The sequence below is a fragment of the Furipterus horrens genome, unplaced genomic scaffold, assembly GCF_987537825.1.
Source record: "Furipterus horrens unplaced genomic scaffold, mFurHor1.1.pri manual_scaffold_4, whole genome shotgun sequence".
Taxonomy (NCBI): domain Eukaryota; kingdom Metazoa; phylum Chordata; class Mammalia; order Chiroptera; family Furipteridae; genus Furipterus; species Furipterus horrens.
The window spans coordinates 112,759,674-112,773,083 of NW_028327174.1; the positions used below are offsets into that span (position 1 = coordinate 112,759,674).

At 39.1% G+C, this 13,410-nt stretch overlaps 2 protein-coding genes and 1 non-coding gene across 5 annotated transcripts in view; all 3 read right to left on the reverse strand.

Annotated features, from left to right (window-relative positions):
- Positions 1-7,383, reverse strand: part of IARS1 (isoleucyl-tRNA synthetase 1) — a 120,178-nt gene extending 112,795 nt beyond the window's left edge. For all 3 annotated transcript variants that reach the window (XM_090273932.1, XM_090273931.1, XM_090273929.1), the window contains exon 1: positions 7,328-7,383. The gene's annotated coding sequence lies outside the window, so the exon portion shown is untranslated. The remainder of the gene's footprint in view (positions 1-7,327) is intronic.
- Positions 2,715-2,849, reverse strand: LOC150012687 (small nucleolar RNA SNORA84). Its single transcript, XR_016511071.1, has one exon. It is a non-coding gene; the product is annotated as a small nucleolar RNA SNORA84 (small nucleolar RNA).
- Positions 7,384-10,797: 3,414 nt separating the features above from the next.
- Positions 10,798-13,410, reverse strand: part of NOL8 (nucleolar protein 8) — a 56,655-nt gene continuing 54,042 nt past the window's right edge. The window contains exons 16-17 of the mRNA XM_090273933.1: positions 11,481-11,563; positions 10,798-10,983 (exon numbers count right to left, since the gene is read on the reverse strand). Coding sequence (XP_090130059.1) covers positions 10,933-10,983; positions 11,481-11,563 — 134 coding nt within the window. The 3' untranslated portion in view covers positions 10,798-10,932. The remainder of the gene's footprint in view (positions 10,984-11,480; positions 11,564-13,410) is intronic.

A 13,410-nucleotide genomic window follows, 5' to 3' on the forward strand; every position in this document is an offset into this window, starting at 1 on the left:
CCATGTCTATTCAACATAAGTTTTGAAAGTTCCAGTCACGGCAACCGGACAAGAAAAATAATAAAAGGCATACAAATGTAAAGAAGTAAGTAAAACTGTCTTTGTTTGCAGATGACATGATAGTGTACATAAAAACCCTGTAGGGTCCACCGAAAAACTACTCAACCTCCTAAGTGAATTTGGCAAAATAGCAGGGTAGGAAGTCAATATTCATAAATTGAAGGCATTTCAGTACACAACATGAAATATCAGAAATAGAAACTAGAAAAAAATCCCATTTATTATAGCAACAAGAAAAATAAAGTACTTAGGAATAAACTTAACCAAGTAGGTAAAAGACCTGTACTCGGAAAACTACAGAACAATTAAGAAAGAAATTAAGGAAGACACAAATAAATGGCAGCACATATTGTGTTCATGGATTGCAACAATTAACATAATTAAAATGTCACAATACCCAATGTAATCTATAGATCCAATGCAATCCCTATTAAAATACCAATGACATTTTTCATAGACCAAAAACTCAAAAATTTATATGGATTCATAACTAACCACAGTATAGCCTCAGCAATTTTGAGAAAGAAAAACAAAGTAGGAGGGATCTAAATACCTAATATTAAATTGTATTACAAGGCTACTGTAATCAAAACAGGCTGGGACTGGCATAAAAACAGACACATAGATCAATGGAAGAGAATAGAAAGTCCAGAAATAAACCCATGTCTTCATGATCAATTAATATTTGACAAAGAGGGCAGAATAAAATAGAGTAAAAATAGTCCCTTCAATAAATGGTGGTGGGAGATCTGGATAGGTACATGTAAGAAAAGGAAACTAAACCAGCAACATTAACTCTAAACCAGATTAAGCTCAAGACAGATAAAAAACAAAACATAAGTCACGACACCATTAAAGGCCTAGAAAAAAACAGAGGCAGTAAAATTTCAGATATCCACAGAGCAATATTTTTGACAATGTATCTCCTAGAGCAAGGGATATAAAGGAAAAAATAAACAAACGAGACTATACCAAACTAAAAAGGTTCTGCACCGGTAAAGACAACATCAGCAAAATTAAAAGGGAACTGTCTTCTTCAGAGAACATATTTGCTAATGAGACCTCAGACAAGGGTTTGATCTCCAAAATATATAAACAACTTATACAACTCAACAGGAGAGAATCCAATTAAAAAATGGGAAAAGGATATCTCTGAGAAGGACATACAGAGGGCCCATAAAAATAAGAAAGAATGCTCAATATCACTAGTCATCAGAGAGATGAAAATTAAAACCACAGTGAGATACCATCTCATGCTTGTCTAATGGCCATCATTAACAAATCAACAAACAACAATTGCTGGCCAGTATGTGGTGAAAAGGAACCCTAGTGCACTACTGGTGGGAATGCAGACTGGTGATGCCACTGTGGAAAATGGTACGGCATTTCCTCAAAAAAATAAAAATGGAACTGCCTTTTGATCCAACAAATCCACTGCTGGGATGATACTCTAAGAATCTTAAAACACCAATTCAAAAGAACCGATGCACCCCTATGTTCATAATAGTGCGGTTTATAATAACCAAGTGCTCAAAACAGCTTAAGTGCCCACAAGTGGATGAGTAGATTAAAAAAAAAAAAAAAAAAGTGTTATATTTACACAATAGAATACTATGCAGCAGAAAGAAAGGATTGCCTATCCTTCGGGACAGCAGGGATGGAACTGTAAAGTATTATGATAAGTGAAATGAGCCAGAAGGTGAAAAGGAAATAATGTACGATCTCACCTATAAGCAGAAGCTAATGTACAAAAACAAAGAAGCAAAATAAAATGAATGAGTTTGTTTCTTACAAACTGACAGTGACCAGCGGGAAGGACATACCAAGGGAAAGAAGGGGAGGAGTCTAATCAAGGATACAGTATAAAGGACACATGCACATCAACACAGATAAATACATAGGTGTCTGTGTACATACACCTTGAAAAATACATAGAGCAATGTGTCTCCGTTCCACATCTGACCTTCCCATCCCTCCTTTCTCTTTCCAAAGGACTTCTCTCATGAACACGGGAAGTGCTGTTCACACAGGCACTTGTACTCTGAATCCATCATCCAAGGCACAGCTTCAGAGCTGCAGTTTAAATGTATGGATGACTATGCTTTGAAGAGTTGAAGGCATTTTGGTTAAGCTCTGGTTGCAACCTCCAGTTTTTCAAGGAGAGAGTGACATGTTAGTTTCTATATTTACTGATTACGGGTCCTATTGGTTCAGGGACTACCTTATTTGAAAACAACTAAAACGTATGGGATTGCACTGAAGCCTAGATCTTTAGATATCAACAGATTTATTTCTGTAAGTTCTAATGATCCTCAGGTTGGTCCTATAATTGCCAGGATCTGTGGGAACTATTAGTTTTATCAGCCCCACCTTTGAATGAGGAGTCAGTACCTACATTACAACAAGACCAAGGGATTAGCATGTACATCAAAGCATGAGTCATTACTCTGCAAGTGTTCTGAGAACATTCAGGAATATCTAGCTAAACTTCATATTTTTTATTTTTTGAGAAAATGAGATTGAAGATTTCAGTGATAATGGCTCATAACTTTCATAAAAATTTCTAGGGAGCCACTATTCCCCTCAAAACTAAGAATCACTGTATTAGGCAAAACACAGATTCAATGTAATGGAATTGAGTATTCCAGGAAAACCCATGTGACAGCGTGACAGCCTTTGCTGTCTATGGAAGAGAAACAGCCTCCATGTATACACCACAGGTTTTGCTCTGGCTCCTCACATCTACTGGAGAGCTATACTTGCACAACAGCATCCGGTGACCACAGGGCCCATGTGGGTGAGAAAGAGAAGGAAAATTAACCTCACCAAGCTTGTGCTTAGGAAAGCAATCTCTCCTTCCCTCTTACCATATCCAGGCTTCCATGCTTCCCTATTCCATAACTGCTTCAGACCTCTTTAGATTCAACTTCCTCTTCAGCAATTTCTTGATACGCTCTGTGACCTTTACCTCAATAGATTTTGGAAAATAAATCTCATGATTTTCCTGGTCATACCTGCTTCCATGTTTAATTCCACTATAGTCACTGTTCTCTTATTCAGTTCGGTTACCTGACATTTTGGAGTCACCTTTAATACTATCAGATGATGCCCATATCCAACTGATCACCAAGTCATAAGGATTTGACCTTTACTTACTTGTTCCTTTTTCTTCATTCCCAGGTCTTCATAATCTGTTACACTGAGTCAAACTGAACCCCAGAGGTAGTCCATCTCCAGCCTTTTCTCAGTTTAGTTAAAACCGATTGTACAAGTGTAAGGGACAAAGAAGTCAGTAACTCCCAAACCAGTAGGAGATAATTAACAGACGAATCATGGAAAAGGGGGAGGAAATGACATTCTGCAGCTCCTCACACATATCTCTGGGATCAAAAGGAGGAAGATTGTCATCACCAAACACAGAGAAATGGAAAAATGTAGCTAGATAACTTTGTAAATAAATTGGAGATAGACCTATAACTAGATTACCCTTAGTTAAGCAGTTAATCACGTTAGATTGTGAACCCGCATTAAAAAGTAATAAAGAAATGGGGGAGGAGGAAAGGAGAGGGGAGGGGGAGCTAAGTGTGTCAGTATAAAACCAGTTTGTCTATTTTGCTCCTGACTCTGCAGACTCCTGAATAAATGCCTCCCTTTGCTGCTGAGGTCCTTTGTCCCAGTGTTTTATTGTGAGCAGTTCTCACAAAAGGTAGCAACTGAAGCACTGGTTTTATAGACAAATACCTAAAATAAATACTCATACAAGTGACTAAAATAAATCATGTCAATATCACGCAGGCATTAAAAAAAGTTAATATATCAAATATACATATTACCTATATATACTGAGAAAGAAAAATGTCACAGTAATAGCAATTTACACTTTGTATCATGATTTTCAAGAGATTTTGGAAACATATACGTTAAATAAATGTTTAAGTAACTTTGCATTTGACTTTAGAAGACAACCCACCAAACTTAATTATGGGTAGCATCAGGTAGTAGGACTGGAGGGGAAGGCGTGAATGAACAAGTTCTTATATTTCAGAAGTAATATAAAATAATTTTCTTGTCAGGAGCAAGAAAATTCTGATTTTTTAAAAATCATTTTTTATTTCTTAATTAGTTGACATAGAGATATTAGTTTCAAATGTAAACCCCAGTGATTTGACATTATATGAATAACTAAGTGATCATCACCATAAATCTCATACTTGACACCATAGTTTCTGAGATGTTTTAAATTAAATTAGAGGATGGAGAGTTAAAGAGACAGAAATATTAGTCTGCTAATGGCTGTTAACCAGCTAATAAAAGATTACTTACATTCCTGTCCTGCCTGTTGGAACTTTGGATTAATTTCCAGGTGGCTATTTCCACTTTTTCAGTCAGTCCCAATTCAACTACAGAACTTCTGCTTGTTTATATATGGGATTTCCTGACTGCTGCCTCCAGCCAATCTACAAAAGTGGACATTTTTATATGCGAACTCTGCACGTGCACCAGAGCTGGCCCCACTTCACCTTCTCTTACCCTTGCCCCAAACTAATGTAAATTATTTCAGTCTACTTCTTTCTTCTTCCTTCCCTCTAACTTAATGTATAAAAAACCTCTTGCAAAACTCTGGAACAATGGACATGCTGTCTTTTCTACCAAGCTGTGCTGCTGGCCCTAAGACCAGTGTTTTTGTTTTGGTTCAATAAAATCTTACTTAAAAAGGACTTCCACCTGTGAAAGTTTAAAAAAATTTTTTTAACACTTCATACTACTGGTTTGATTTTTATTCTATATCCTGCATATCATATATATTAACTTTCCTTTTGGAGAAGCTCTGAAAGTAACATTCCATATTAAAAAGAAATCCAATGGCTCCTCGCTCCCAATAGTATTCTGTAGACTTTCAATGGAATAGTCAAGGCCACCACCATGTTCTTACCCTAAACTGCTACTCTTACTTTTGACCTTTATTTACTCTTACAAAACTCTATCTCCAGCTATATCCCACTCTTGGACACTGCTGATAAGCAAAACCATTATCCTCTCTCAGGCCCTTTCTCCACATACTTTAACATTACTTAGTGTAAATGTACTCTCCTTTTTCAGGTTTTCATCAATACCTCTTTTCCAGGATACCTCTCTTCCCTGCATCTGTTCCTTTCCTCCATATTGTGGTTTATCTGATTTGAATGTTCCACAACTCTCCAATTCAACTGTAAACTTGTTGCTGGCATTGGATTTTACTATCTAACCTACATTGTCTGCTTATATGGTTAAGTGCTCAAAAACCGTTTGTTTGAATGAATTTCTTTGTCAGCATCCTTAGTTTCCTCAGTGATACTCCTACCTGCCTTTCCAATCTATCCCACTCCGTGGGCTCTTCCTGGCCTAGGATAATGGCTTTTAAATTTGACAGTTTTGGTGCCACCCCTTAGTATGTGAGCTATAGGAAAAGTTATTCAACCTTTAAACCTCAGTTGTGTCATCTGTAAAATAAAGGCCATAAACATTCACAATGCTAACTTCATCAGTGAAATAATGGCTATTACAGCTCACAGCAATCACACGCCATCCATTTAAGCTATTATTTCTTTGCCTATAAATTCCATTCTATCGCCTTTGACCAGCCAGTATATCTTTAAGAGTATAATTTACACTTAGCTGCCTTCTCTCCTATACAGTGTTCCCTCACTTATCGCGGGTATTATGCTCCAGACCTCCCCGCGAAGTAGGAACCTTACATTTATTCTACACTCTCAAACCTACCTAACTTTAACAACATACGTATACAGTACCGCAAAATCCCGCGATAGTAAGGCTGCGATATAGAGGGACTACTGTATATATAATTCACCCTTTAATCACTTACGATAAGAATATTATTGTCTTCCATTTTACTAATATTTACTTTTCAGAAGTTCATCGTATTACAAAAAAACCCTAAATCTATTACTTTGCCTTTAGTATGATCCATCCTGAGTTCTCTCTGCAAAACCTGAATGCTAAAGCAGTATTGTGACACCTTATAAAAAACTTATACTCTCTTCTGGACTAATTTCAGTCACTTCATTCAAAGGAAACTACAAATTCCTAAGTCTGGAAGCCATCTCCCATTACATCCTCACAAACACCCCAAGCTGCAGGAACTACAGATCTACTTCCTGAATCAATACACGTTGAAATACAGCTGTAAATCAAAGTCCAGAGGAACCATTTTTGAAAATTACGTTTATTCAGATAATGACTTGCAAACCGCGGGAACGGATGAACAAAGAATGTGTTCCAAAACGGAGGGCTGAGGGCAGAGTTTAGAAAGACAAAAGCTGCAAAGATTTGGTGATCAAAGAGATGGATTGCTAGGGAAAACAAGACCCTAACGGCTTATGAAATTGGTTTTCTGATTGGTGGGTGTATCTGGCCTTGCAATGGTGGGCTGACTTTCGGGTCAGGCCAAGTGGGGTTGTGCAATGAGAGTAACGGCACGTAGAGAAAGGCTGTCTTTGACCACACAATTACAGTACAGGGAGGAGTATTTAACGACCACGCAAAAAGTACGTTTTGTCAAAGAGCAGCACCATGAGCACACGGGAACTGCTCGCTCCGCAGACGGTTTCAGAGCACAAATGGGCGATGTTTTGCTCTGTAAGCAATTTGAAAGCTCAAGGTGTAAAAAATCCAAATACTGGACCAAACTTATGACATTCAAGTTCTTGTAAGTTCTCACTGCTATACTTTATTATGGTTCCCTGGGTCCTCTGTCTCCCCCAATTCTTACTTATTATCTTCAGCGCCCCAAACCCATCACAGCTCCTGAGAAGCCGTCTCCTACCACTTCCAAATCCCACAGGTCTTCCTTCCTCCTCTGTGCACAGGGCGAGGTCCGAGAACAAGACCGTGCTTACTTCCCCTGCAACCCCAGGTACCCGGCAATGAGGGCCCTTCCTGTGAGCCTAGTACTTTACCTGTACTTATGAATACCTCAGCTTCCAAGTAATTTCTAATTTCGCCCTTCTGCACTTATCCAGCAAGCTCGATCACACGAAATTCTATAACCACCCAACGATTTAAGTGTTACCACATTCCAGTTTGTAAAGGAACTTCCAAGCGTTGCAACCCCCGGCACAGGAGCCAAGATTCGTACCCGGTTCCGAGTTCTTTGGCCCACTTACATCCCCCCCATCTTCTCCTTGTAAATATATATGCACGCAACTAACCCACAGCCCAGCAGAGACATTAACAAAAAACACCAAAATATGTTCCAGGGAAGAAGTACCTGAAAGTACACGAGACGGCAAACCTGTAAGTGACCCTCGCGCTTCCGGAGGTGATGCAATGCCGGGAAGGCGCGGGGCTGAAGACAGCGTTCCGCGCCAGCTAATCAGCGCGCGCCGTCGAACACCCCGCAACAAACCCATCGGCAATTGGTTGAGTCAGGATATGGCCACGCCACCTGGCCGCGCCCCGCGGTGCATGTTGGGAAGGGGGCTGGGCTATTCTAAGTACCGTAAACAATGGTAGAGGAAAGGATTCTGAGGTGGCTTCCGGCGTGGACTTACTGAGAATGGCACTGAATGGCCTCTGAAGTTGTGCATGCTAATAGGCATTGTTACACAGGTGTACGCGTTTGTCAGTGTTCACCTTTCTTTAGATTAGACAAATCAAGTCCCACGAGTGGCCTGAGTAATTGTGTGGGACTGTGAGCACGTGATCCCAAGATGGATTTCCTAGGTGACCATTACAGGAAAGCAGCGTTGGCCGAAGGACTGTTTTACAGTGTAGTTCTAGACCTTCACCAAATCACCCAGGAGTTTGCAAAAATTGCAGAGGCATGGACCACATAGCAGGTCTGCTCAGACCGTCTCTGGAGGGGGTCACAAAAAGCTGCATTTTAACAGGCACTTCAGTAATTCTGTACACTAAAATTCCTGACCCACCTAACTGTAGACTTTCCTGATCCTCAGAAAAACGCAGAGGCCACAGAACTATGTGTGGAAGGAGCCGAAGCACGCATGGTAAGTGGTGTTCCAGGGAAGCCCCTGCTCCTATGTTCTTCAGTGCCACCTCCGGAGTTCTGGATTTTACTGCAGAAATTATGGTAAATTGCCATATGGAGAAAACAAAAAGGAAATGTACAGTAACTAGCTTTAAAATTGTTTCCCGTCATGAAAATATTATTTATCTGCTAATATATTTATTATCTGCTGTGTGTCTGCCTGGTACCTCCAGATCTGCTGGTTAAAGCAACAGAATCCAGAACCATGCAAAGGACAGTAGACCTCAGGTTTTGACACCAGAGATTAGGAAAGAAATTTTAGGCCATGACAGATTGAGAGTAATTCTGCATGTCACTGATTATTGTACCCATTACAGGGACAAGAACTGATCTGGTTGACAATATGTAGAAAGTATTTCCTTAATAACTTTTAAGAACATTTTAATAATCTGAGTAGCATTCATTCAACAGTTACTGAAGGTCTTGGAATACCCCAAATGGCAGGGATTAGAGTAAGGTGGGTTCCATGTCCTTCCTCAAAGGGGTAACTCTGACTCAGTAATTTAACTCACTTGAACATACACATTTAGTAGTGTGCCTTCAGCTTGTTAACTAGAAGTACTTGAAATACGTTTTAAGTCTTTGCATTTCCTCATGTTGCTACCTTGTTCAATTTATTTTTATCAGCTGTCCCAACAGCACAGATTGAAACAGGACAGAGAGCTCACAGAGAGAAAAAGGGTGAGGGCAGATCTGATAAAATTAAGATTGAGAAACACTTTATGGTACTGTTGGGAATTATGGGAAGGCTAAGTTTAGCAAAAGTTGAGCAAGTGAAAAAAATTCTAGGAAAAATTAAATAGGGTCAAAATATACTACTTGGATTATCATTAAATCCTCATTCTTCAGAGTAGGAAGTCAATGATGTCTAAAACTGAAAAAGAAATCACAGCATAAGCACTTTAGGTAGAAATGTGTCAGATCATGTACACCTGGACTTTGGTAATCAACCTGGCCCTGGACTTAGCATTTCCCAAAAGATGTTGGTGGACTGAAACTTTCCCAGAGGAAATGCTAATGGCCTTAGCCCGATATGTTAACTAAGCTGGTGTGGGAGGGGGAAAGCAATGAGATGTAAATGACCTACTTAATATGTCAATAAGCAAACACCCCCTTACTGAAAGGTGTATAAAAAGGGTGCCTGCAGAAGTGTCAGTGGCGATTCCTACGGGCCCAGGAGCAGGACCGGGAGCTACCCTCACCCCCTCCGCCGCCGTTTCCCTTCCTCCTACGGGCTGTTGAGTCAGTCCGTGCAATTGCCTTTCCCTTTAACCCCCTTCCTTTGTTCCCTCAATAAATCAGCTATCTGTTCCCACAGCAGTCTCTGGGCGATTTCTCAGAGCAGGGATACCCTGACAATATGGAGATAAATTCAGAGGAAGTCAATTTTTGAAGGTGACTGTATCCAGGGAGCAGGATCGGCGGGGTGGGCAAGGCTATACATGGCAGCACTTCTGCTTTGGAGACGTAGGGTGTCACAGATTTAAACATGGCCACAAACTGAAACTTCTCCCACTGAGGTGAAGTTCTGTGTCCCTTGTCATTTGAGTCTAGTTGAGCTCAGGATTGTTTTGACCTACAGAATAGTGGAAATGACTATTGAGCCAATTTCTGGGCTAGGCCTTAAAAGACTGCCAGCATTTGATTCCTGATCCTAAAACCTAGTTGCTATGCTGTGAGGATACCCCATGGACAGGCACTGAGCAAACAGGCCATCTTAGAAGTGGATTCAGTAGCTCTAGCAGATCCACTTCAGTGACACTACATGGAGGGAAATGAGCAGTCCCTAATGAGTTCTGACCAAATTGGTTATTTGTAAGCAAAATAATTCTTAATGTGATGAGTTTTACAGCAATAGATAAGAAGGCGTAAGTATAATATACATCAACAGAAGTTGGAACATTTGGATTTATCCTGCTGAGTGGCTATTCCCATTCTCCATGAAGTCTGTCTTGGAAACATAGAAAGCCTCTTCAGTTAGTTCTCTGGACCACGTTTATTAAAAAAATTTATGTGCTGAGCAGCCACTATGTGCTACACACGGTTCTAGGCAGTGAGTATATGCAAATAACCAGGACACCCCAGACCTCATTAAGTTTATATTCAATCAAGATGTAAATCAATACTTAATTTCAGACAAACACATTATGGCTCCATGATAATCCCTTGGGGTTGTTTACATAACACAATTTTGTTCAGAAGCCAGTTTGATAGGATTATGTATCTTTCATCCTAACCCGTTCTATTTAACAAAGTATTAAATTTGCTTCCCAGAACGCTCCTATATATTGATCTAAAATGTCCTACATTTCAGTTAGGTATTCAACAGGTAACAAGTACAAAACTCAAGTTTGACTTGTGTTCAACCTCTTAAACAAAACACACAAAATGGAGATAAGATATATTTAATACAATCAGAAATAAATATTTCAAGTAGTCTGTAAGACTTAACTTGGAAAACACAAGTGCTCTGACCCATATATTTAAAAGGCTTTCTATAAAGCTTGAATCAGAAGATGCCCATTAAGAAGATGCCTATTAGTTACTTGATGATAAGAAGGCGAAGAGATTGAACACACAAAATATTTTTTGAGGGACTGTCTTGTGCTTCATTAAAGAAAAAAAAAGTTCAGGTTAATTTTATTTTTCAAAACTTAGGGAGAAATAGAGAAAAATTCACAGGAAAACCAGAATGATTTCCATCAGTCTGATTTTAAATATTCTTTCACTCAGATTTCTTGTCGACTAAAATTATTTTCTATTTCATTCCATTTCCATAGGTGAGTCTTCTTAACAAGCAGTATCAAAACCAATAATGACATTTTTTATTTTGGTTTCACTCTCCTTTTGGCATCTTTATGTTTCTTCCGACAATCCTATAAAAACATATAAAGTCAAAAAGCCTTTGTTAATAGTAGATGTAAATTATTTTCAAGTTCAGTAACTATAAAGTAAAACTTAGGGTTAATCAGTGTCAGAGTTGTGGAAACCATTTTAGAAATGCTCACCTGGAATGAACAGTGATTATTTAGATTTTAGGCTTTTGCCCTGGCTGGTGTGGAAGACTTTTAAGTGTTTAGAATGGAAACTCTAAAAATCAGACTTTCAAAAATCTCAAGATTTCCTGTTGCTTAATAAACATGGCTGGAACTCAGACCAGTCACTCAATTCATCCAGTCTTCAGTCTTTTCACATGTACCATGTGTGCTGGATTAAACAACCTCAACATTCACTTCCAACATTCTCAGTTGTCATCATTTTTGTCTTAAGTTTCATACCTTATTAGCTTATTCTTACACAAGGCATATATTAACAGAAAGGTAATATCGTATCTATTTATGGAGGCAGTCAATATGAAGATTCAATTACTCACCCTACGCAAGTTGTTTGTTCTGGCCTCCCAAGAATTCCTACTAATATTATCTCCCATCCCTTTCCAGAATAAGTCAGAATCTACTAAGGGAAGATCAAAAAAAAAAGATGAGGCAAGAAATTAATACCAAAAAATGATAATATTCTAGTGCTGCCATTATCAAAGTCTTCAATTCTATTTAAGACCTCCACACACCCCTCAATTTATGCTAATTTTATTTTTATTTTAAAAAGTCTATTTTTTTCAATTAGTTGACAGACAATATTATATTATTTTCAGGCATACACCCCAGTGATTAGACATTATATAACTCACTGATCATCCTGATAACTCTTGTACCCACCTGACACCAGTTTTTATATTATGGGCCATATTCCCTATGCTGTACTTTACACCCCCATGACTATTCTGTAACTACAAATCTGTACTTCTTAATCCCTTTACCTTTTTCACCTATCCCCCCAATCCACCTCCCATCAGGGAACTATCAAAATGTTCTCTGTATCTATGAGTCTGTTTCTGTTGCTTGTGTATTTTATTTAGATTCAACTGTTAATAGATATGTATTTATTGCAATTCATTCTTCATATTTTTAATTTTTTTCCTTCTTATTCTTAAAGAAGCCCCTTTAACATTTCATGTAATACTGGTTTGGTGGTGATAAACTCCTTTAGCCTTTTTCCTGTCTGGGAAGCTCTATTTCTTCTTTGATTCTAAATAAAGCCTTGCTGGGTAAAGTAGTCTTCATTGGAGGTCCTTGCTTTTCATCACTTTGAATATTTCATGCCAATCCCTTCTGGCCTGAAATATTGCTGTTAAGGTATCAGCTGACAATCTAGTGGTAGCTCCACTGTAGGCAACTAATAACTACTTTTCTCTTGCCACTTTTATGATTCTCTGATTTCAACCTTTTGCATTTTAATTATGTGTGTTTTTGTATAGGCCTCTTTGGATTCATCTTGTTTGGGGCTCTCTGTGCTTCCTGGACTTGTATTTCCTTCACCAGCTTAGAGAAATTTCCTGTTATTACATTTTCAAATAGGTTTACAACTTCTTGCTCTCTTCCTTCTCCTTCTGGAATCCTCATCATACAAATGTTGGCAGCACACTGAAGTTGTCTCAGAGGCTCCTCACATTATCCTCATTTTTTAATTCTCTTTTCTGTTCTGATTGGATATTTTTTTTGCTTCCTTATATTCCAAATTGCTGTTTTCTTCTTGGCTTCATATTGTCGGCAGCCGTCCGTCTCGAGAGACGATGGTGTAGCTTCTTAAGAGTCTATCTGCACCGCCGAGAATGGCTGTGCAGTCCAACTCGGGAGTGACACGGTATCTGTCTCCTCCCGTGTTGAATCGACATCTTGCGATGATGCTGAAGCTACAGAGCCTGGGCAGGGTGATATGGAGGGTCTGCTGTTGCCCATGCAGCAGACCCCCCCTCTCTTCGCAGCTGAAGGGTCCAAGGGAAAGACGGAGTCAATACAGCTTGGCTTCAGGTGCGCCGCAGGAGTTGCCGGTGTTGACTACAACGTCAAACCGCCTTAGGGACTCCGGCTCCGGATTTTCTGTCGGGGTTTACTCCCTTAGCCTTTCCCCTGAAGAGGTATGCCGCAAGGCAGCGGAGGTTTTTTGGAGTCAGAGTTTTCCTTCTCTGATGTGCTTCATATAGCCTACTGTTAATTCCCTGTAACGTATTCAGTTCAGTTAGTATATCCTTCATTTCTGATTCTTTTTTTTATGGTTTCCATGTTCTTTTTTATGCTGTTGAAGTTCTAAGTATATCTACTCTTCCCTGTTCAAATAGCATCCTTTTAAATTGTTTTGAACTCTGCATCTAGTAGATTGCAGAGTTTGTTCTCCATTTGTTCTTTTGTTGGAGTTTTGTTCTGTTCTCTCATTTGGGACATGTTTGTCACCTAATTTTGGCATGC